Genomic DNA, 26,248 nt, shown 5'->3' on the forward strand with positions numbered 1-26,248 from the left:
AAAATGTTGCTAAATCATTGAAAGAATGCTAATTTTTTTATCTGCAATCATCAGTCAAACTCAATAATGAATTTTTACACGAATGGTGATTAATAAAATTTAAACATCAAAATTAAATCCAAGAAAACTAGTGAAATTTTGCATTATAATGCTCTCAACTTCATCTTCTGCAAAATGCTACTCAATCACTAACAATACAAAAATTACACTTACTCTCCATGCCTTTGGCCAATGAAAAATTAGACGGCAAAGCAGTTGGAGGAATGAATGCTCTTACTACATCACACCACAAGGGACTCATTGTTGGGATCATTTTGCAGGAATATGCTACAGCAGTAAATTGAACATGGCCTTTAATATTATGCAAAGATATGTGGAAATATTATTATAAAGAATCATCATTAGAATATTCATCATTGGATATACTTGACGATGAGTATCCTGCATTAGCAGGACCAAACAATAATTCTAAGCAGAAGTCAGGGCCACATATTGATGTTCCTTTCTTCCCAACTTTGTCCAACTCTTGTATTGGGAGCTACAAAATAATAGTTACAAAAGGGAAAACACAGTCAAACACACTACTGTGGATTCTCTATTTAATTGTGAATGTCAATCCAATAGAAGGCAAATGACATGCCATATGAAGTTCATTTCATATTCACAACTGTACTTTTAAAAATAATATCATGCATTTTAAAATCATGATAACTTAGTTTGTTTTGTCTACTCACTTATATTTCTGTATCTCATGGTATAATGCTTATGTTATATAAGCCTCACTTTGAAGAGATTTTCCATGACAAAGGAAATATTGTCTCCCTTTTGGTTTTAGTCATTTTGAAGGTATAATCCCCTTCCATTTAATATATCAGCATACAAAACTAATAATACCATGAATAAAGGATGAGATGAGATTACCTGTAGTAAGCTGTTCCTAATAAAAGCTGTATTAAAACAGCAGTAGAACAGGCGCCCTCCTATCATTTTCTCATAGAATGTGAGCCGTACATCTCCTGTTACCTGTCCAATAATTTAAAGTCAAATCAGATATTTGCAGACAAAAGTGAAAATTGATATTGGATAAAATAACTCCATTAGCAATACTTCTTGTAGATGTTGTGTAGTTCCATATGTTTTTCTAATAGAAAGGATTCTAAGAGCAAAGCTGATTAGATTGCTTGATCAGTCATAATGGTTTGTAGGGCATTTAATGGTGTCATTGATTACTTACTTGTATAGGTTTATCAAAATAATGGTCCAAACATGATTTTTGGTATATTGCTGGACTCTCTGTGTCCATTTGAACTACAATGCGAGGTTCTTCTGTTTCTGATTGATTTCCATCTTTATCACCTTCAAGAATAGAGATATAATAGCGAGGACTATTATTTCTCTGATACCCTTTCTTAATCTGTCTACAGCAGCCACGATAAGCTTCCACTGGTGGACGATACACCTCATTAGGAATCTGTAAACAAATAGGAACCCGTCTTGACAAAAATAAAAACAAAGTCTTATATCGAATCCATTATTTAAGGATGTTCGTAGTGGTGCAACTGAATCTTTAGAGATTGGTAGAAAAAGAGAGAAACTAAATAGTACTAGTATTGATGAGATGTGTTGTGAAACAGTAATTATCGGGCTCAATAACTAGTGTTGTACAAACTTAATGAGACTATTAGCATATAATTGATCCAAATGTTTTAATACTACCCTCAGCTACTGCAAATTAGCCTGCTAACAGAAAATAAAAATATAATGTGGGATCCATAAACCATTCTAGAAAGATAAATCAATATTCCAAACATTGTTGTATCACAACTTGTGGTGAACTAACCTCGTGTAGCTCTGAGATAACAAAGAATATTGTGTCAATGTTGATTGTATCATAAAGCCGGATTCGCCGTAATTCTCTGCCACATGGCTGAGGCAAGTTCACCTTTGTCGGTCCATTTCCAGTTCCCCTTGGGACAGAATTTGAAAGTAGACTATCCCAGTATGCTACGTATCGACGCTGGCTTGGTATTGATACCTGATCCCACATATGCACAAAAAAGTAATTGAACTTAATTCTTTCATTAATTTCACTGGGGTAAGAGAGTACACATTATTTTCATATTCAAAACCATTTCTTATTAGTTTCATTCAGTGAATTGTCATTTTTTTTTAAATGATACATTAACCAAAACTTGTGTTAATGAAGATAGATTTACATTTCAAATTGTTGGAATTATACCTAACATAACTTACTCCTTCATTATTGGTTGTCCGTCTATCTGCATACAATTGAAGAGCCTCATCTGCTGACATGCCGCAATAAGTTAGGTATGCACTCACCATTAATCCAGTTCTACCCTTTCCCGCCTGCATTATTGGAACCAAAGAATACAAATGAAAGATGGAACTATTTATAGTTAAAGATACTAGAGGAGAAAGTAATTTACTCATGTTTTTAAGATCTGAAGAATTCTCTTCTTTGTAGCAAAATAATTAATCTTAGAAACGTACAACCAAAGTTTTGCTTGCAAGACTGTAAATTGCACTGGTCATCCATATATTAGGGGAGTCATATTTATACATAGTTTTAATTGGAAGAAATTTACATAATCTTTAAGAAATATCAAATATAAGCTTCTAGGATCAATGAGAGTGAATAGTCGCAAGTCCACACAAATTAATGCAATCAGTAGCAGACCTAAAGACAACTTCAGAACTCGTCGAAAAGATGTCAAGGCATCATTTGAAGATGAGATTGAAGTTGTTCACCTCAATTAAAACCTCATCTGCCACACTATGATATTTATTGAGTTATTTATATCCCCAGAAGTTATTATGATAAAATTCTAAACATTTATTTGAAATTTGTTAATGATCCAATAAGAAGTGTGACCCCTCATACCATGCAATGAATAACAGCAATATTTTTTGGGTCACTTGACAGCCATGAATCCACACTTTCACAGAAAGCTTTGATCATTTCAAGAGATGGCACATGGTTATCATCAAAGGGGTATGCTTCCACGCGTCCATAGAAGTTATCTGGATCATAACTTTCTTCTATACAGAGATTATAGATCTGAAAATTTTAGAAGTGATTGCCTTAGCTATAACAATGAGTGATAGTGGGGTAGGAGAAAAGTAGAATGAAAGGTACAAATGTCATCTGTTAACATTGCCAAACAAGAAAACAATCTTGACCAATCTTCAGAGTATATTCTGACAAATGCAAAAATAGGTAACAATAGTGTCATCCACTTTTATGAAGATGCAAGTTACATCAAACAGCCCAAGAAAACTGAATATCAGTAGCAAGGAATGCCAAACTAAAATCATAATACCCCACAAGTGGCCTCTAAGTATGACAAGTACACAAGAAATTGGCCTGAATTCAAGGGGATAAGTCTAGTCTTTTTCATCAAATAAATATGACATTAGTGCCATTTGAAAGATTGGTACAAGACACGAACCACTGTCATGCGCTATACTAGATTAAATAACAAAGACAAATTGAACAAAAAAAAGATTGATTTAAAGAACAAAACATTCAAAGATTGATAACCAAAAAATGTCCATGAACAAGTTCAATAGACATAGACATTAGAGCAGAACTACACAAGTATGGATAATCATTATCAATATCACATTGAAGGTTGACAAGAAGATAATATGCACTATACATGGCCATAGGTTGAAGGTGCACCTTATAATGGTCATAATGTCTCATGTCCAACACAGATTTGACTTGCCATAGAGGATTTCGATACATTGCTCGCATACGTTGTGCCGGAAATGACATTGCTAATACTCGGTCTGTGATATATGACATGTCAAGATCATAACCAGCAATAAGCATTCTTCTTCGTTGCTTAGATACCAAGTTGCGAATAAAATTCTTGGTAAGGTAATTGATCATTTGATTATGTAAACTTGGATCCTCAATTTTAGGTGGTCCCTGCTTTGTAAATTTCAACCCCATTAGGTTGATATGCCAGGTTCCACACTGACAAGGTACCTTTGACAAAAATAAGAAGTTTGTAATGTAAAAAATAGAGTGATAAAGGTTAGATGCACAATCTAAAAGAAAAAAAAAATAGTTAACTATCTAAAAGTGAAGAGAGAATGTCACCAATAAATAAAAATGAAAAATATTGAGTTACAGAGTTTGAGATTGCTAGAACCACTGAAGTTGGGGTGCAAAAACATTCAAGAGAGAAGAAATTCAATTCGAAGGAGGCTAATCTCTATCATAGTTGTTGAGGAAGACAACCATAAAAAAATGTCGAGAAACATGACATATTGCAATATCATTAATCTTGTCATTCTTTTAGATTTATAGTACATATTGTACTCCATTGCAGGGTGCACATTTCTAACAAATATTCATGAAGGTGTGCAAAGAACTCATGCAATCGAAGGTGATGCAACTGCTACACCCATTATGGCTGATCAATTGACTGCAACAAAAGTGCAGAGAAAAAAAAATCATTCTCATCTAACTCAGTAAAATCAAGAAGGAAGCATTACAAGTATTCACTTTGTTGGTTCTTTTTCAATGTTATAATAATGATCAAATACAATTCAAACAACATTTTATAGAAGTTGCTCTTATATTAATCACTTAGCGGAAATTATAGGTTTCAAGCAACATCAGGTTGTTAGCGGTTTTAAACTATAGTCCACAATCACAATTGCGACCACAATATTTTGAGGTCTCCACAAAGCATTGTGGCCATATTCGTAAGCAATTTCCCATGATGTTGCTAATTGCAACGTGCAATTTAAAACAATAAATAAGATATACTACATCCTCCAAAGTATCAATTATAAAAATTGCATTTATGATCCATTTTGTACAAGATGAACAAAAGGTTTGGTTAAAGTTATCAAATTTTATAATTTTTTTGTTCTTAGATTTCCTTTACAAAAAGATAAAACATTTGGGCAATTGATCCATTTGCCTTCCTAGATCACTGCAATCAACAAATATGTAATTTTTCACAGCCTCATTATAAAACAAAGAAAAATTAAAATAAAAGACAGAGAGAGGGGGTATGATCAATGATGGTACTTAATTAAGCGGAACATGTAGCTGCAGATCAGGACTCTGAAATTGAAATTGCAGAAAGCAGCAAAATCTAGGGCTCCAAAGGAAAGTAGGAGACCCTAGAGAAGCCAATGGGAGGATGAAATGATGAGGACCTTCATGACCCATGTTGTGATAGGTTAGGTTGGTAACAAAAGAGAGAAAAATTTGGGAATGGGATTGGCAGAAATGCTTTGCCATTTTTAGAGGAAATGATGACCTCACTTCACCACAATATATTTCCAAATTTGGACACAACACAACCGAAAACATATGAAAGGCTCTGTTCTGTTCTGTTCTTTCCCATTTGTATTTCTCTTCTGTTTTGTTTCCTTTCATAAGGGGCCAAATCAAATACCTTTATTGCTTTTCATTCACTTCACTAGTATATACTCTTTACAAATCTTTCATTTAAATTTATTCGTAAAATTAATTTGCAAATGCATACCTTTCTCCTGGTTTATATTAGATCCAAAAATGTTAGATTTTGATAGATTAACGTCCTATAGAGATCATGTGAGAAACATGTGGATTATAAATTCAGTATTATTTATGTTTGATGTTTTTATGAAATGCTAATGTTAATTTTTTTACACTCTCAAATAATTAGAATCATATACATGATTTTTAAATAAATTATAGCAAAAGTTAACAATTTTATCATTTATAACAATTTATGATTGAATATTAGTATGAAAAACATTGAGAAATGTTATTTATACAATAATACATAAAATAAAATAAAATATAATATAATATAATAAATGATACCATGGATTGAGGCAGACAAGTGCTATATAAAATGTATGAAAAAAAAAACTGAAAAACATTCATGCAATTGCTATATTTAAGTTGAATTCATATTTAAATTACAATGTCATATATTATCTAATTTTAGTATGTATTATTATAAAATTAAATAACTACTTGACAATATTTAGTTAGATTCTGATACCAGAACAAAACTGTAAAACTGACTCTACTACTTCTCAACCAATCATCCAATAAGCACATAACAGCCTCGTCAGGGGATTGCTCAAGATACAAATCCCATGAAAAAATCATTATTCTAAACTTAAAATCAAATGAAAGAACAGGGCCTCAGTGATTTTTCAAATACTCATACTCACTTTCTTGCTTTTCCTATTTATACATTTCATGAATGATTCCAGGACTTCCACGGAAACTTCAACATGGACACAGTTTTATTGAGGATCAAGAATCAATAACGAGAAAAAACATGGACACACCAGCTTTCATTCAAGGTGGTCATGTGGCCTTAATGACATGAACAATGCAGCATATTGCAAGAGCCTGCGTTCAGTGCCTCCATTAGTGTCCCTTACAGGGATCACAGGACCTTTAGTCCTCTGCCTGTAACGTCTCCAAGCAAATTGAATGTTGACAGCAGCCCAAGTTCTCCAATTGGATGAGTAATATCTTGCTGTTCTTTTCAGCCTCTCATTTGCAAATTTGTACCGGAAGTGATCAGTGATGTACCTCAAGTTATTGGCATCAAGGCCAAAGGCTTCTGCTGATTCAAGACATACAAATGTGGCGGAGGAGGCCGGAAGTCTGTCGATAAACGGCCGACGAAGGCACCATGAAAGTAGCTCGTCACCCAAAAACCCTCCGGGATCAAGGATGCTTGAGGCTACCATGCCTTTGCTAAGGCTTTGGTTGCGTTTTATGCGCCCTCGGACAACGAACACCATCCTTGGTACAGGATCACCTTCTCTGATTATCTGTTTTACAAGGGCAATAACAACATGATGGTCTTTCTCTACAAGGAATGCTTGGAAGAAAATTTGGTCTCAGATGATACAAATTGTTTACATGATTAATACCTTTTCGTCTTTAGAGAAGACTAGGGGCTTCACCCTGTCACAGATGTTGTCAAGAATAAGATCATCCATGTTGTGGAATAGAGGAACCTGTCAAACAGAAACAATTACTTATTAGGAGAGGTTGCTTACATAGCCATAGCAAAAGGGTTTTGTTATTTGCACATCACAAAGTGATGATGTAATTTTCCCTATGCAGTAATACTGTTGTTTCTATAAATATGTGAACATCTCGGGCATGAAATCTGCAGGACTAAACACTTAAGGGTGGTCCAATAATGGATAGCCTAATAGGCCTAACAACAACTACAAGGATAGATTTTAATACTATTTTAAAATTTTGAATTTAACCTTTACTCCAAAAAACTAGTTTATAGGGTGAAAGTTGCCCCTAACATATATACACTATTTCGATCATATAATTAGTCAATATAGGATCTCCAACATGTTGCGGTGAATTTTGTAACAGGATTATTGAGAAAATTTTGTAACAATTGATTGGCCTATCATGCAAGCAGAGACCCATGTGTTTGAGGCAGCTGAGCAAGCAACTAATTTCTCTTCGGGAAAGTGATATAGAAAAATTCTGTAATAATTTCTGATGGAGTCAAACAACATTCTAGTGTTTTGATGTAGTGATGATTAAACAACATTATTATTAATATAAAAAAATTCTTAATCTAACATCTAAGAATACTAGCCAACTTATTGAGGCATTTATCTAACTTCTTTCATTTGAACATTACTTACCTTTCTAATGAGGTCGAGGCAAAGATGGCGCTTGATGTCCCTCCTCAGCCCCTCCGGCAAGTCTTTGATCATTTCCATCTCATCTTCTCCTCCCATCGCTGCCCATCTTTGACGTTCAAAATGGCGAACTCTTTGTCTTAATCGCGATGGCAACTGCCTCCTCCTCATCCACCATTCCATGTCACGACATCTCAGCTGCATCTTTCTCTTCTTTGCCATGACTGCATGTAAGAATACCTACACAGTAGCAATGATTCCATTTGTTTAGACTATGTTTGAGTATGAAATAGTTTTTCAGCAAGTGCAACAATAACCAGCATTTTTTCATATTTACTTATAATAATATTGTACTTTGCATACCTGAATGTTACCAATCAATAATGTGAAAAGCAATAGTCCACTGAGTACTATGCATATACTGAAAATCACTTCTAGCCAGTTGCTTGTGGGTTCAAGATCATTTCCGAAAGTGCTGCAAGAATTGGTAGGGATCATTCAAACACACAGATGCTCAGTACATCAGGTGTGAGGCTTATTTCATGTACAATATAACTTTGGATACATCTCAATCATACACATTAAAGAAACATTTTTGCATGAATCCATATGCAATCTATTTTCTTAACTCATTAAAACTAATAACTAGATAAAACAATATTACATATTTCTTAATGTGTAACATTGAGTTCTTAACGAGGTATTGGAGGACAAGTGTGAAGTGAAAGTCTCATATTGGGTAGAAATGAGAAAGTCGAACACCGTACAAGTAAGGATAAGATTCATAAATTTGAGCTTTAAAGTTTTTAATTAAAATGTAGTATATAGATTAATAAATAAATAAATATTATACAATAACATGAACAAGCACAAATTTCTGAACTTTGAGAAATAGTAACAATAAGAGTTTGTTTATTGACCAATATACCTGAGGGTCATCAAACCCCAAAAAATGGGATAAAGAATCTTTACAGCCAAAGAGTTGCTGGATATGACAGGAAGTGCCCATTGGTAGATCCCATATTTGAAAGGTCCTTGAACATCTAAGCACAAAGGCTTTCTTACCACTGTTGAGTTTCCACCACATGAATCTGCTATCGCGCTAGCTGGTAACAAAGACTGGTAGCATATCTCCTCTGAGCATGACACAGAAAGATTGCATCCATTAGTTCTCTCACACTGCTGCCGGAGGCAGGATGCAACACGTTGAATTGCAAGGACATACCAGCACCCTCCAGCAACCTATAAATTAACCATGAGGGAAAAAAATATTGAACTTTTTAGCAATGAATTTAGTGACAACTTGATCATAGACAGGCTCAAACATCAGTTGTGGGATTTGCTTACATGAGAAGCAATAAAATAAGCTATGAGATTGAGACCAAAGCCCCACCAAATAGTGCCAAAGATGTAGCCTGTGACTTTTTGCATTCGTCTCATCATGCAGATGCTATGGTAAACCTTGGGGAGAAATTGGAACAAAAAAATCAATAGCATTATTGTCATAATGATTTTAATTTTCTCTTCTCGTAGCAATTTTGGCACTATCAGCCAAAACACAACCTGCAAACAGAAGGAAAACAGGCAGAGACAAAACAGACTAGTGAGTATATGCTAATTATATTGGCTTCTAAAGCCACCCTCTATATAATTTAATTCGCAACTGATTTGATAGAACAAAAAAAACTCGGATTCAATCAAAACTTTCAATTTAATACATGCTGTAGAAAAGCCATTTCAATATAGTCAATTGAGCAGGAGGCAACACATGAATGGAGATACCAAAACTCCAAGAGGTCCAAGACAAAGATGTGACTGTGAACCATTGACATGTACTACATACCATGTGAAATCACTGAAATGTCTATGGTTTAGTAGGCCAATAATACTCGATGGAAAGTAGCAGACTGTGAAATCAAACTTTCAACCTTATAAGCACAGTGCGTTAAGACTTAGAAATTGAGCTACCTACTTAAAACCCTTAAGTTTCTCATTTTCTACCCCAAATCTACAGAAATTGAATCCATCGAATTCTTCTAAAACTTCTTTTACTCAAAATATACTAACCAAAACATCAATTATATATAAAAAAATTGAAAACATTTAATGGTTAATTTCATATCTATAATATCATTCAAATTTTATTATTTTTTCACAAAAATTTTAACTTCTAAAGTTCAAAACTGTTTTTACATCCTTAATCCATCATAATCATTATTTTTTATAAAAACAAGATAAAATTAAGGGTTTTAAGTAGGGAAAATCGATGGAAGATCAAATTTGCTTAATTATAAAAATAAAGAAACTTATTTCTTGAAACAAAGTTGAAGGATCAAAATCACACATACTATAAACAGAATTTTGTTAAAAAAATTACGTTTCTGTGATATATTTTTAAAAATTTTATTGTTAACTAAAATAATATAAATCAGCTTTTTTAACAAGTATAATATTTACTTAAAAAGAGAATATTGACAAGGTTGTTGGGAGCAATAATTGAAGAACCAAAAGTTTATTTCATATAAAAAAAGTTCTAATAAGACACTCGTTACCATAATTTTCAGTGTTCTTTCACCTTAATTTTTTAATCTGTTCTCCCATTACACTTGACAACAGGATCCATTATTGTATACAAAAAAAAGGTCATTTCACCCCAAAAAAACAGAAAAATTTTAAACAAGTGAAAGGTGTTATTAACGTTACTTTTTTCAATTACCCCACTGTTCTCCTCCAATCTCCAAAGTGAAGACCGAAGTGGCAAACACGTGCGAGTGAGAAAGAAGATAGAACGAAAGAAGCGAGTGTTTGTACTTGGCAGTGTGGGATAGAGTGAATGAAACTAGCAATTTACGAAAAATCCTTACCTGGGGAACTGGGAGGATCACGAATGCGTCGAACCAGAACCCCTTCAACGATCTCAGGTAATGAGACGCGATGTCACGCGCGTCCCACACGAGTTTCCCGCACCCCACCACCAGCGACTCCCGCGACACGTACGCCAGCCTGAACTGCAGCCACACGTGCAAGAGGTGCACCGCGTCCACGCACGTCCGCGCCACCGTCACCATCGCCGCCAGCCCTCCGTCCATGTACAAACACGGCGACCCCTCCCTCCCTATCGACAGCGAATAGAAGAACAGCGGGTCTATCGCCAGCGCCACCCCACGCGCCAGCAGCAGCGCGCGGTTCCACCTCTGCACTCGCTTGCTCCGCGGATCCAGAACCCGCCCGAACGGCCCCCGTGTCAAACCAGACACGGTCCGGAAGCCGAGGACCTTTTTGGGCCGGCTCTGGATTGGAACCAGAGACGATCCAGCAGAAGCCTCCCACTGCAGCTGATGGTAGGCACTGTCGCAGCTGGTGGAGTGAAACACCGGCACGCCTACCTGCGTGCAGGCGTAACACTCCACCCCGCTGCTAAATGGATTGTCATCCACAACAACGGTGTCAGTACTGACACCGTTACCGTTGTGAAAGGTGTCGCTGCTGCTATCTCCATTGCTAATTGAATTCCTTGGTCGCAACTTTTTGCTAATCCACCTGTGGACATAACAATAATCATGTGTTAATATGATATGCTATGTTGAACTTGTTAATCAAGTAGTGTATCAAAATTCCGACAAGACGTGATAATCATTATACATGTGAACTCTCACGATAATCCACTGATACATGATTACTTGAGAGGAGGAGAGAATTAGATAAGGTACCGAAGGAGAGAGGAGGTGTTGGGCATGGTTGATGATATTGGAGAGGAAGCATTACATGGAGGGTTAGAGTGTGTGGAAGATGGAAGAGAGAGAAGAGTAGTGTATGTATATAAGAAGAGAAAGGGAATGAGAGGGATGAATTTGCAAGTGAATTGGAGCTTACGGTTACGCAACGTTGAGGGAGTGGTGGTGGGGTTGGTACTCGCTACTCATCCCTGCTCTTTCGCCGTTTTCTGTATAACTTGGGACCACTTTCTTTTTTGTAATTTGCCTCCTTCTTCTTACACTACTCTCCTCCTTTCTTCTTATCCTTCAACTTTGCATCCAAATAGCATGACTCATGACATCGGCAGGATAATGCAATCTTTTACCCATTTATATTTCAATTTGATTAAAACTTTACATCAACTTTATATGCAAAAATGTTCATATGTGCATTAACTATTAAGTTAAAAATTAAAAATAATATACTCAAATTTAATGTGCTTGTATAACAAACTATTGAAGACATTGCTGTTTTTATTAAAATTAATTCTACTCAACTTTAAACTCTAAATACCAAGGATGTTGATCGTGATGCTTGTTGTCTGAATTGTTTAAAATCTTTTGATATTTGTATTCGATTTTTATGCGTAAAAATAATAATTTCTAAATTGTTATACTTTAAACCTTGTAATTAGTAGTTATAAAATTTATTTTATTCAGAAAATTGTATGGTTCATTTTAGAAGAACTTTGTAAGTTCATTCACTTTGTTTTTATTTTAAATTTTGATTTTTAGGTTACAAATATACTTATCTAAAAAAATGCTATTGGCATTTTTTAATATTTTATTTGTTAATAACTTTCTTTAAACACTTTATTATTTATCAAGTAAAATTTTAAGCTAACAACAACATTAAATAACTTGAATTCCCTTTATATTAAGGTTATTTACAAATTTGAGACATAAAAATATCGTTCCTTTAGTTTAAAAGTGAAAAAGATAAAAAAAAAATAGAGATAATTATATGTGATAAATGTCACATACAATACAATAGTGACAACTTTTTCCTGTTTGAAACTGCAAATAACGTGTCACAAAAAAAACGGCAAATAACGAAATTCTGATATTAATGATGCATGGTAGCATGAGAATACACCCCAATAATAAAAATCATTTAACAAATCCAAGAATGTGTAATCAACATTATTTTTCTTTAAAATAAAAGGTATTTAATTTTTAAAAATTCTCAAAAAAAATAAAATTGTAAGCCTTGTATTTTGAAACGTATAATAGCCAAGAGTACAATGATTTGAAACAGGAAAACATTCTACTTATCTTCGCATACCAGCTGGCATCTTTTCTGTTGAACAAATAAAAACAAAGTACATTAAATATTTCCAAGCGACACATAACAATAATATTCAAATCGAAACATTTCTGCAATCACATATTTTCTGTATTCAGTTTATTATTTTACAGTAGAAGGATATTATTAATTAATGTGCGTCATTTTTTATTTATTTTGAGTACGTTGTTAAATTATATCTTAACAATCTCGAACCCGAAATGTGTTATTCTAGACTAGAACCATAGTACCATACATCCATTGATCCAAATATTCTTTGGTTAGAATTTTTATCAATTTTTTTATGATTGATAATCTTTAGTCAATCATATTTTCTTCATTCAATTTTTTTTGAATTCAACACCTTTTTTTTAAAGAACAATCTTAATTTTACTCAGACCCATAATATGTTGAGTTACAAAAGTTAAGGTTCGTATCTAAAAAAACAAGTTAAACGTCGCCTCTCAATTAATATAATCTTTATTTAATAAAAATTAAACTTCGTTTACTTGCAACAACAAAAAAATGTCTAGAGATTTCCCGTACATTATAAAAAAAATGCCAGTTATTAGAGATCTAATATTATACTATCCCAATTAATATAATCTTTATTTAATAAAAATTAAACTGTTATTAAAGATATTTTAAATTTATACTGACAATATAATAATTAAAATGGCAGTTTATACTAACTTTATATTATATTGTTATTATAAATATACCAACAATCATTCACGATAATATCTAACAGTTAATATTTATTTCTTTTATTTTCACATAAATAACAAAACTTACTCTCTTTAATACATCATATTACCTTATAGTGTTTCTATCAGTTTTGTTGCATATAATGATCTTATTGACTCGAATGGAGTTATCATAAAAAAATCCTTGCAGTTTTATAATTTATAGTGTAAGAAAATAATTACATAATAGATACTTCATATTTTTTATTTTTTGTAAATGATCAATTCCTTAAAGAAATAAAACGTAGGATTAGGATAAAATATTATTGTTGGAGACAATACTAATTTTTTTTTATTATTGTTATGAGGGATATTTACAATAATTTTCAACTGTTGTTGAAGTTACCGGAGTAAAAATCGTCTTAGAATATATTTTTTTTAAAAATTAAAAAAATTAAAAATTCTAAGACGGTTTTCTAAAAAAAATACTTTATGAAATGACTTTTGGAAGAACCATTTTTTTTAAATTGAAAAAATTCAGGAGACGGTTTTTGAAAAATTTTCTTAGAAAGTAAATTTTTTACGACAATTTTTAGAAAATCAAATTAGAATATATTTTTTTAAAAAAATAAAAAATTAAGGATTCTAAAACGGTTCTTCAGATAACTGTCTTAAAATGTCTTTTTTTACAAAAAAATAAAAAATATTATTTTATTTATTGATATAATAAAAATATTATTATTAAAAAATTGTATAGATATAATAAAAAATATTATTTTCTTTTTATTTTTAAATCTGGAAATAAATTAAAGTAAGATTATATTTGTAATTATAAGGAAAAATAAAAAGTACTTCCTTATATTATATCCTTAAATTTATGTTTAATTGTGCAAAACTAAAAAAAGGCAAGCAAAAATATCTATGCAATCTTGCAAGGATAATTCAAATAAGAAGAAATCTAAACACTAAAATGGATGTGAAATTAATTCAGTCCCTCGCGGTTAAAAAAATTAACAATGTGCATATAATAGTCAAGTAGTGAATCACAAATGATAGAAAATATAACAATATTTGATCATCTATCAAGCAGAAGTGGTACCAACTAAAGAAGTTTGCATAGCATTAGGACCACTAATTGTGCTCTGGCCACTATTTACAATAGAATTTAAAACATGTCCAATAACCTAAAAACAAAACACAACAATACATAATGTTCCTTAGGCTTGATGTTCCAATAGAATTTAAATGAAAGAATTTAATCAAAGTGTCATAAATCAAATCCATTGAGAGGCTATAATTCTAAAAGACAAGTGTGATAAACTTATTTATGAATTATGAAGAAGGAACCATTAACTACATGAGATATCAATGCAGTTATAAAAGTCAGGAATAATAATGGTTTTATGATGGTATTCACCACTAGGATAATGGGTTCATCCTAAATAAGTTCATCAACAAATAGAAATTCTCTCCAAAATAAGAGCAAGACTGGCACAAGAGAAGATTAAGACATTTTGGAGTTTATATGGTGTACTGATTACACCTGGATAAAATGTCACTCCAACTAAGAACTAAAATTCATAATAATTTAATTATTTCCCTAGAAAAATATTCTAATGAGAAGAATAGGAAAATTCACAGAAAGAGTCCTTTACACTTAGACAATTAGTAGAACAACTTTTAGTTTATTTGAAGAAATAAATTTATTTTATAGATAAATGTGTCAGTTAGCATAACTCAAGCAGTGAAAGTTGGGTAGAAATAAGGTTTAGATGACGTCAGTTAGCAATTCTTAATGGTCGTTCTTAATATAGAGGTTTCTAATTGTTAATGTGATGCATGATAACCAATATATGCAAAACATGAAAATCTACACTTCTACTTAATTATTTTCTCCAACCCAATTGAACCACTATTTACATGATAATATGTATAATGAAGAGGTAGATATTGTTAACTTATTGACAAATACATCAAATTGTCTCTAATAATAAAGTAATCGGAAGTCCGAGTGTCAAATTTATAGGAACTTTGTTTGTACTTAGATTAATTCAAACTCAACTTACAAGCAAGAGATAAGAAATTTAAAATAGAAGATAAAAAGAGGTAGGAGATAAGATAAAGATTTGAAAGAAAAGATAAGAGATTTAAAGATTAAAAAAAATAGAAGATAAAAAAGATAAAAGATTTAAAGATAAGAAAAGTAATAGATAAATGTGATGATAAAAGAGATACTTCGGAATGCAAATATGTTGGGGCATAGTATGTCAAAACTACTTGTGATGCAATGTTAATGATTTTCTCTATCTAATGATATCTATATTTTCACCCACATCTACTAAGACATTCTATCTTTGGTTTCCCGCATGAAGAGACTAATTTATCTATTCTTTTCTCCCAAGTTTCTTTGGAAAGATAAAAATAATAAATTGCATTAAGATTAGAGATGCGTCAAATAGGCTAAACGAATATCAGTCTATTTCTAGCAATGATTTCATTTAGATTCTCTTTCTAGTTTTTTAGAAAATAACCATTTTTCAATGCATTATCCATGGATGGTCAGACCATAATAAACAATTAAGCACATACAAGAGTAATAGAAACAAGATTGCATTTAATAGATAATAAGAAAGAGTTACATTACAAGAGTTGGCCTGCGAGGCTCCCAACAATGGGGTTTAGCCTCTCATTGCCATGAGAGACTTTACACTTTAGGGGCTGATATGGATGAAAGAAGGGAAGGAATTGATAAAAGATAAGAGGATAATGGACATAGAAAGAGGATTTCCCCTATTAGAGATGCTTAGGCCTATGATGTTTTCATTAGAGAGCTTTAAGTCTCTAGAGTGGTGTATTTTTCTTCTGTTTCTTACTCCTTTTATAGGCCTAAGGTGGCTTATTTTTCACGCTGACTTCGCACTGGGCACGAGCTTTCGCGCTAAGCGTGCCTTTGGACTTCCTCGTGGACCTTCTTCTCGTTAAGCCTGAGTTTTCCCGCTTAGTGAGGGTGCGCGCTAAACGAGTGGTCCAATTCTTCCAATTTTTTCTTCAAGGCTTTTTCTTCCAATTTTCGCATCGATTTTCCTCCAAAGCACTTGAAATCTTCTTCTTTTATCTTCTACTAATCAAAAACTGCAAATATATTAATTTCTTTATTATTTCATTAAAAAAACTAGTAAAGTAAAGAAATTACAATCATTTTTAGCCAAAATTGACTATCAAATTAACTCAAATTTCACAATTATCAGATATGAAGAGCTTTATAAAACAATCATCCATCCAAAATCTAAAAGTTTCACATGTACCCTGCTGCAATCAAATGTAAAAGACTCCCAAGAAAAGGAAAAGTAAAAGGAAGAAAGAAGGTAAAACAATTTGGAATGAAGAAGCTACATAAGCACATAGTGAAGCTTTCATTGTTTCCTTGCAATGTATACTCCTTATGAACATCGGTAGAAATTAGTTAGCCCTTTTGGATAAACAAAAGATAGCAGAACAAATAATGAATTAGATTTTTTTTTAACTCAAGTACTAACAAACACAGACAAAAAATTATATATTTGTGTGAGAGCCTGAAGGCTCAAGTAATGAGCCTTTATCTTTGCTCAACAATGAGCATAACAATTTTTATTTTCTCATAACAATAAATCACACGTTAAGTGATATAGTTATACACACAGTTAAAACAGATTAACCCAAGGTTAACTTCTCAATTTGTTAGACTGTTAAGGCCTACATGAGATGGTTTACCAAAAAAATGCCTACATACAAGAATGTTCCAATAAGCTGGGGAGTGTATTAGATGTTAATCTCCATGATTCAAGTAAACCACATAGTAATAAAGGCCTTTCTTTGGGCTGAAATGAAAATTTTCAAAGATGCATGGATTGTCAGGCATTACATTAAGCTATGGTGGGACATAAATTAATATAAAAAAAATCATTTGCATTTATAGTGAAAAGGTTACAATTTTGGTAATAAACATAAAATATATCAATATTGGAATGCATGCTTATGAACCTTGCAAGTATTAGAAGTATTGAAATACAAAATTTGCTTGTTATGTAGTTCAAATTACTTTTAAGTTTGCTTTATAACAATAAAACAATAATAAGAATCATATTGAAAGAGAAACATGGTTCCTTTCTTGGAAAGACAACCCAAAAATTTGTTTTTTTAATTAAAAAGAAAATGAATTTTCTCATTATAAAGATTTCACAAAACCCTCAGGCTCTTTATACTATAAAGTCAAACAATCCAGGTTTCAATTGCAGCCATGCTTGTAGAAGGCTGGCTAAATCATAAGTCTCCATTACTTGAAGCCAATAAGCATTGTATGATGGAAACTCTAATAACTTTAAAACCTACCTGAAGTACCCAGATGAAGATTACAAATATCAATGATAATATGTATATTGAAAAAAATCAACCGCAGATGCATGACGAAGATTTAGGTATTAAGTTGAGAGGATTATCATATTGATATATGAATATGTGATTTTCTTCATTGATCAGATCCTTCTTAAACACAAATGCTGACAATTAGATGTAGTAATACATTGGTAGTAGAAGGAAAATAGGAATGCATCATCACACAAATGTTGGGTCCCAAACTTTTGGAGAAGCCAATGAAACTCTCCACCATGACTTCTTTCACTTTTCAGTAGTTGTAATTGATTCTCTATGCTCCTCTTGCACATCAACACCATCTATTGTTGGAAGGAAAGAGTTGCACCAAAAAGAGAAAAGACAGAATACGAAACCCTTTGAATCACTGAAAACCATGGACTAGAGTACTAGAAGTTATCACTATGTATTTGTCTAACAACTACTAGTTGCAACACAGCCTGGTTTTCCAGAGATAGAAAATCTACATGAGAAGGGGGCCTTCTTGGCTTTGACTTAGAACATTAGTGTTGTCCCTAGAAACTGATATAGAGGGTGTAGAACCAACAACTAAATCCTTTTGAATAAAAGACAACAATAATTACAAGAACAATCAAAATAGAAAAGACAGAAGGAATGGCATCATTACAAAAATAATAATAAAACATATTATAACATAAACAATAAATCATAAAAACTTTTGTCATATAAAATGACAAGACTCACAATTACAGAGGTGATTAGCAGTTCAATGATTAACATAGCAGCATCCATTTTTTCAACACTATCAATTGATAGGTTAACATGCATCTCTTTGTAATTGCAGTGGATATCAATTCCAGGTTTAATTTCATCCTGAAAATGTAAAAATTAAATAAATGGAAAACAAAAAGCAAATTCAAACAATTACAATCATTTCCTCCCAAAATCAAGTTATAACATTTCAAAGTCATCATGTAGAATAAATGTCATGTTATATTATCAAGTGAAGGAACTTACTTTCTCTCCTATGTCTACTTTGATTCCATGAATTTCTATCTTTGCACCAGTTTCCTGATACATGCATATATCAGAGATCAATTAAAAAAATGAACAAATTTAATGTTGTGATCTCAATCAGCAGATACAACTTACTGACTTCAAATCAGCAGATGAAGGTTAAATTAGATATCAACACCATGATCTTACCTTTACTAGTTGTTTTTTATTGTCACCTTCAGGCCCATATATTAGACCAACAAAATTTTACCCAAGATATTCTTGGACTTGTAAAGATGGTATTACATATAAGAGTTTTCATTGTATTATAGAACTTCAGATTTAGTTAAAATTAAATTACAAAAAGAAATGTCAAACTTTAGCATTAACATATCATAAGCAAAAGAGGTTGAGTCATTTTGCATTCTTAGTATGCAGACCAATTGGTATACAAGTAATATATTTTAGTTGTAATATAGATTGGGTTGTTAGTGTGCCTAAATTTTGAAGCTCAATTCAATGATACATCTTATACTACAAGTTAGTTTTAAACTTTCTCTTAATAATATGAGGAAGGAGCTTCTCCAACAACATCAACCATCAGGAAAGCAACTAAGGAAAACGGATGAGAAGATCATTTAAAAGTCCGCGCATAGAGAAATTGCAAAAATGGAGGAGTGAAGGTGATGTTATGCACCTGAGAGATTTCAGAGAGCAAGATCACGAGAGTGACACCGCTTGAATAAGCAACGCAAGTCTTGAGAATATGAGACACAATACAACTCCATCCAAGTCCATCGGAACCTTCGTCATCTTCGTTTTGATCACATTCCAATGAAAATAGCCTGGATCTTGCGTAATCCACGAATTTGAGGAAAAGGTTCTTGTTCTTCTTCCTTCTCCTTTTGTTGATCTTCGTGGCAATGGTCTACGTCCATGGAGGAACCTGTCTTTGTATCACAAGCGTAGTAATCTCGATGCTCCATTTTTGAGTTGTTGAGTTTTCAGATGCAAGAGGTGGAGACGAGAGAACTCTCAGGGGTTAAGTGTGTATGGAGGCTTGACATGATTTTCAATTGAAAAGCTTGCAAATAGGTCTTTACCTCCGAAGCCGAGGGGTAGCTTGGAGCGGGGTTTGGAGATGCAGAGGATTTCAAAGTTGGACCAGCACTTCACAGACGAGGGCTTGGTCGAGGCGTTAGTCGCCATTGAGGACCCCGATGACGATGTAGTTGATGTGATTCTCAAAGCCGAGGAGGAGGTCAAGGTTACAGAGGCTAACGTCGGCGTCAATGGCGACCACAAAGAAGCCCAGGCGGGCAAGGGAGAGGCCGTTGTTGGTGGTCTTGCCCACGCCGCCTTTATCGGAGGTAATGATGGTGACCGCGGGATGAAGTCGAAGAGCTCCGGCTTGTGGTTCCACTGGAGGAGGGCAGTGGGGGTTTAGGTTTAGGATTTTTAGGGGTTAAGGTTTTAGAGGGGAGGAAAGAGGAATGGGGGCAAAGGATGAATGTGTAGTTGGGGGCAGTGGTGGCACCGAGGAAAAGGTGGAGAGAGGGCATTGGGAAGAGGAGAGAGGGAGGAGAAAAAGAAGAAGATAGCGAGCGAGAGGAGAAGAACAGGCGTACATTCAAAGTTAAAATTACCCACATTCAAAGACGATTTTCACAAAAACGTCTTTGAATGATGTAAAATGACGATGGTTTCGCGAAAACCGTCATTGTTTTGGAGTATTTAAAGACGGTTTTGCGAAAATCATCTTTGAAATGTTGACAGTATTTACAAAATTGACACTGCTACACAAACGATGATGATTTTTCAACAATCATCGTCAAGATTGCGTCGTAAAAAAGAGTTTTTTTAGTAATGGGATCTCATCTACTAGTAATATGACCATAATAATGTATATATATAAGTGAAGACAAATAATTGTTGTTAGGTCTATTGGATCACCCACTATTAGGTTATTATTGTAACACTCACAGATGTTTAGTCCTACAAATTTTATGTTTGAAATGTTCAATATTCGACATGAGGATAATGTGTTATATATATATAAGTGAAGACAAATAATTGTTGTTAGGTCTATTGGATCACCCACTATTAGGTTATTATTGTAACACTCACAGATGTTTAGTCCTACAAATTTTATGTTTGAAATGTTCAATATTCGACATGAGGATAATGTGTTACAGATCCTACATCGACTAATATAAGTGCAACTTTTGTAACACTAATTTGTAAAATAAATACTTTAAAAAATGTAAATTAAGTTAAATTTTATTTTAATTTTAATATATATAAATAAAAAATAAATACACAATAATGCCTCAAAGCCAAAAGTTTGTCATCAAAGACCAAGCTAGTGTCATTTGGAGCATGATTGATGGTCCTTCTTTAATTCAAATAGGCGTGGCCCTTAGTGACGTATAGTGAATAAGATATGGAACTTGCATGCCTCAGGCTTTTAATTCAGCTTTCCAGTATCTAATTTACCTTGGACTCTAATGTCGGATATGAGATGGAAGCCACCAATGTTGGGTCAAGTGTCTCTTATACAATTGTGATGGATCAGTGATTGAAGCTGGTGCTTAGGCTACTACTGTGGTGGAGTTCTCCCAAATGATAAATTGCTTTGCTGTTAAGTTGGGAATTGTTTTATCTTGGATAGCTAAACTATAATGAATTTTATTTGGAATTAATAGAGGCTTTAGTAATATATTGTTTTGTATATTCTGTTTCTCAAATAGTGGTGAGCCATTTGAATAATGGTTGCTGTGTTACACCTTCCTTATTATAATTTGGTTTTGAGAAAATTATGTGCTCCTTCTTTTCTCTGTATGATCAATTATCGTTGCTTTCAAAGTGACATGACGGGTAATTAATGAAGGGAATCAGAGATTAACTTGCTTATTTAATATTGGTTTCCATCCATTCAGCACCAACTTAAACCAGGTAACTTAAAATTGAATCATCATGAAATTAATTAAGCACTACACCAACCGAAATTATAATGTTTAAACAATGAAGACAAAATCGAAAAGTGAAAGTGTTAATTCACCTTTTATCAGTGCAATTAACTAGATAGGAACTGTGTGAAAGGACAGCACCACGTGTTTGTTTGTATAAACTAAAATATATATACAACTGCTTTGGAATTTCCCTTTGACTATGATAGTTCTGTTGTTACTGTTATCGGGCTATATTTTCCATTATTTCAAACAAACAGTTTATAACTTTATATCTCTTCAAAGGGAGAGCTAACTGTATCACCTTCTATTATTTGGCACACGTAAGTTTAGAATAAAAGTTGCATCATCACACATATGCAGGAAAAATCTTCCATGTAGTAGAAGAGAAATTAGATTAAAAAAAATGGTAGAATTCATCACTTTTTATTTTATTTTTGTTACGTACGGTGCTTATCACAAGCTACCAAAGACATAAGATTCAGAGTGGAGTAATGAGGGAATCAAAAGAGGTGTCGAAAGAGAACTAGGAAAAATCTATTGGGATTGCATTCAAATGAATGATGTTGGTTACATTTAGTTAATTAGTGGGAGCTCTTATATATTTATAGCGGTTACTAACATGAATGTAGTGATGCATAATGACATGAAAGTAAATTTATGAAGACATAAAATAGTGTGCATACTATTTTATATATATAATTTATAATATATATATATATATATATATATATATATATATATATATATAAAACTAAAATCAATATATATATATATATATATATATATATATATTAAATACTAAATTGAAATTTATGTATTGATTTTAGTCTTTTATATAAAATAGCATGCACATTATTTATGTCTTCATATATTTGCTTAAATATTACTCCTATTTATTCAAATTTTATTTGTTGCTAATAATTAAAGTCTTATAAAATTAACTTTTAAAAAAGTCTTGTCAGATTTAAGTTAAAGTAAAAAATATATTTTTACTAAATTCACTTATAATTTTTAACAATGGTGACTCTACACACAACCAGACGAGTTAACACATTGACGCTTCACACACAAAAATAAAAAATACACAAACTTGAAAAATGGTCAAAAACAAATTTAGCTTTTTTATATATAGCATCATTCCAATAATTGACGCTTTAGTACACCTACGTGTTCAAAACAAATATCCACATTGGTAAATTGTTTTTTTTTTCTATTTTACATTAGTAATTATTTTTTTTAATTACTAAAATGGTCAAGAAGTCCATTATACAAAGATGGCATACTTCCCAATAATGGGGAAGATTCACCTGCAATGTAATTCACTTGAACAGTGGGAACATGACGAACTTTATGGAGAGGACACAATCTCATTAATTAAGGACAAAATGTTGTAGAGCAATATTGTGAACAGAGGAGAAAAATTTATATAATTGATCTAATTGTTCTTTTTGCGAATGGAGATAAGTTAGAGGTATTCTATTATTAATGCTAGAAATATGACAAGAATGCAACAAATCATGAAAAATTGTGATCTCTCTTACATTTGGTTCAAAGACACTTGTGAAAAGAGTAATGACTTGCATTAGTTTATTGGAATTCGAAACCTCATAAATATTAGCATCACAATAATTTGCAGTTATTTATTATTTAACATATTCTCAAGCGATGTAACATTATATAGTATACTAGTCAGTGTATCCGTCTAATGGACGGGTTGATAAAGAAATGAAATTTTTGTTAAAATGGATTAGATTGTATAAAAAAATAGATTTTTAATATGTACATTATACCTATTATAAGATTTTATCCCTGATCAGTTCACTGTACATATTATATAGACTCTACTTGTGACAGTACGCATATGCATGCATCTGTGAGTATTGTCTTACACGACACCTCCCTCCATATGATCTGTTTGCCCTTCAAAGTGACGTTGTCATTATCGGCATGAATTCACATTTCCTATGTCTATCCCTAAACTGCAATATTAAAATGAAACCAAGTTTTTAAATTAACTATTATTACATTAGAATATTGAAAAAAAAAACATAAAATAAAGAAGTCTAAAAAAATAAATTAAAACCAATCACAATATATGAGATATATTGAAAAACACATTGGATATGCTTCAATTTATTACCTTGTTTAGTGTATGGATGATTGAAGATTACTCTTCTAAGAATTATTATGAATTTCAGTCATTATCACTGAAAAATAGATAAAAGACAAAAAAATTATTACAAAAATATGAACAAAATATATTTTATAGAACGTCAAAAAGGAAAATATATGGATGAGAACAATCGTCCATATATTTCCAAAAAAAAAGCATTTGAGATTCCCATTACTCCTACAATCCACATTAAATATTAATTAATTGTTTTGTTGAAATAGTAAATATAAAATTAAAGAGTACCTAAATATTTCTTTAACTTGCGAAGCTGAATAACAACAACTACAAGATTGGAACAGTCATGTTGATCTAAATGTTTTTGCATTTCTTCAGCATATTCCTCCCACAAAGTGCAATGTAGTGAATTATACCTTTAATTTGAATAACAAATAAAAAAATATGTAAGTAAAAAAAATAATTTGTTATTAAAATAATATTATACATACTCCAAATCCTGTAACATGATATCCAAGACTTTGGTCCTTTTTTCCATTCTTTACAATTTCCTTGATGTTATCCTTCTCTAGAACATGCCCAATAACATATGGAACCAATAAATATAAAATTAATTAATATTAACAAACCAAAAGAAAAAATGCAACTAAATAGAATCAAAGTAAAGGATTGTGTAGATGCTAACCAATAAGTACGTCTTTTGTGGTTGATGAAAGAATGTCAGAAAGTGACATGAAATCAAACTGAAAATTTGGAATTACTTCATCCTCAATTTTAGAGCATATTGTGTTTCCCATAAAATTTAGTTTGAATCTGTGACTGCTTGTTTTGTATTTGACACTATTTTGAGTAACTAATATATTTTGAATGATATAAGCGGCTCCTTCTTCTAGAATCCCTTGATACTTTGGTATCAATCCTTTATTAAGTATGGATGCATGAATTTTATCTGACTATAAGTCAGAAAAAAATGAAGCAATAAGAGTATTGACACAAAACACATGTTACATAATTTTTGGATAGAATTGTAATAGTAGTTTTAGTTACCTTTACATCTAGCAATATCATCTCAAGACTCTAAATGACTTTCGGATTTTCAAACTCTGGTAAAAACCATAATCTAATAACACGAACCTTCAACTTCCAATTAGTTCTCACAGCCACTATGTTAGAGAGGAATGTAAAAGCCATAGTTTAAACAAATTACTCAACTTGTTTACACTTGGTTGTAAGGTTTAGTTCTATTGTTTGGTTGTATGGGTCTATATATAGTAAAATAAAATATACATTACAGAGTTGAGTGCATATTAAACGGTTCATTAAACAATGCATATTCAATGCATGTAAACACCCGTGTTTAGGCTGAGTTTGGGAAAGATTGAGTCTAACCCCAATACATACTAACTCATTCATACATCCGTACTTAACAAAGAATTGTGATAATCATGTTATTCTTGAAAATTTAACATGTATTATAAATATGCATATATCAAGTAAAGCTTACAGTTGACCATTCATTTACAACAAAAGACAATCATGAGTAATAAATAAAAATAAGTGGTAAATCGTTTTTATTCTATTTGATTTGTTCTGACCATTAACTCTTATCAAATTGAATACCAAAATAAAAACTTTAATTAATAATTTTTAATTAAATTTGACCGTGTGCTTATTATAATAATTAGAAATATATTTTCATCAAGTTTAAATATTACAAATAAAAATATCTGTAAAAAATATTACAATTTTAAATATAATATAACATTTTTATATTAAGGATTTGTGATGAAAAATATAAATATTTTTAACAAATAAAACGTAGGTAAACCAAAATAAAAACCTTAATTAAGTTGATTGTTAGTTTATCTTTGGAAAAAGTGATGATCACATTCACGTCTTCCAAAAACTGATTAGATACATTTTTTATTAGATAATTAAAAGGTGATGAACTCTATAAAACATTAATTAAAACACTATAAAGAATTAGGCGCATTATTATTTACGTATTTCAAAAACCTTAATTAATAGCCATACTTGCATTTGACGTGTCCTTTTATGCATAGAATCACTGAGTTGCTGGTGCATGCGACGATTTGTTTAATTATGTGAATAAGTGATTTTGAGAAGAAATTGACGTAAAATAAACGAGAAGTTTTACATGCAATTCAATTGACTATATATAGAAAGATATATATATATATATATATATATATATATATATATATATATATATATATATATATATATATATATAATGTTTATGTACTGAAATAAAACAGTTTTAAAGAATTTAATTACTATACAGGAACGGATCTATAAAAGAATGAGGGGGCCTTGGTCCCCTAAATGTTTTACAATTTTAAAAAATATAGATTAAAATT

At 31.9% G+C, this 26,248-nt stretch overlaps 2 protein-coding genes across 5 annotated transcripts; both read right to left on the reverse strand.

The window, feature by feature from the left end:
- Positions 1 to 167: 167 nt before the first annotated feature.
- Positions 168 to 5,419, reverse strand: LOC114424434 (phosphatidylinositol 3,4,5-trisphosphate 3-phosphatase and protein-tyrosine-phosphatase PTEN1). Of its 3 annotated transcripts, XM_028391282.1 has the most exons (8): positions 5,072 to 5,417; positions 3,704 to 4,015; positions 2,903 to 3,079; positions 2,254 to 2,367; positions 1,841 to 2,035; positions 1,235 to 1,471; positions 922 to 1,023; positions 168 to 538 (listed from the first exon to the last, which is right to left on the reverse strand). In XM_028391282.1, exons 2-8 carry the CDS (start codon positions 3,977 to 3,979, stop codon positions 386 to 388), a joined length of 1,254 nt encoding a protein of 417 aa, XP_028247083.1. In that variant the 5' UTR covers positions 3,980 to 4,015; positions 5,072 to 5,417; the 3' UTR covers positions 168 to 385. The 3 variants fall into 3 exon arrangements, with proteins under 3 accessions (XP_028247083.1, XP_028247085.1, XP_028247084.1); XM_028391284.1 differs by lacking the exon at positions 2,903 to 3,079 and having other exon boundaries at positions 5,072 to 5,419; XM_028391283.1 differs by having other exon boundaries at positions 3,704 to 5,417.
- A 628-nt stretch (positions 5,420 to 6,047) lies between these two features.
- LOC114422678 (cyclic nucleotide-gated ion channel 2-like) lies at positions 6,048 to 11,544 on the reverse strand. 2 transcript variants are annotated; one of them, XM_028389154.1, is made up of 8 exons: positions 11,388 to 11,544; positions 10,542 to 11,217; positions 9,025 to 9,240; positions 8,606 to 8,919; positions 8,041 to 8,152; positions 7,681 to 7,917; positions 6,934 to 7,020; positions 6,048 to 6,831 (listed from the first exon to the last, which is right to left on the reverse strand). In XM_028389154.1, the coding sequence occupies exons 1-8, from the start codon at positions 11,411 to 11,413 to the stop codon at positions 6,343 to 6,345; spliced, it is 2,157 nt and encodes a 718-aa protein (XP_028244955.1). In that variant the 5' UTR covers positions 11,414 to 11,544; the 3' UTR covers positions 6,048 to 6,342. The 2 variants fall into 2 exon arrangements, with proteins under 2 accessions (XP_028244955.1, XP_028244954.1); XM_028389153.1 differs by having other exon boundaries at positions 11,320 to 11,533.
- Between the last annotated feature and the right edge of the window lie 14,704 nt (positions 11,545 to 26,248).

This window comes from Glycine soja, chromosome 8, assembly GCF_004193775.1.
Source record: "Glycine soja cultivar W05 chromosome 8, ASM419377v2, whole genome shotgun sequence".
Taxonomy (NCBI): domain Eukaryota; kingdom Viridiplantae; phylum Streptophyta; class Magnoliopsida; order Fabales; family Fabaceae; genus Glycine; species Glycine soja.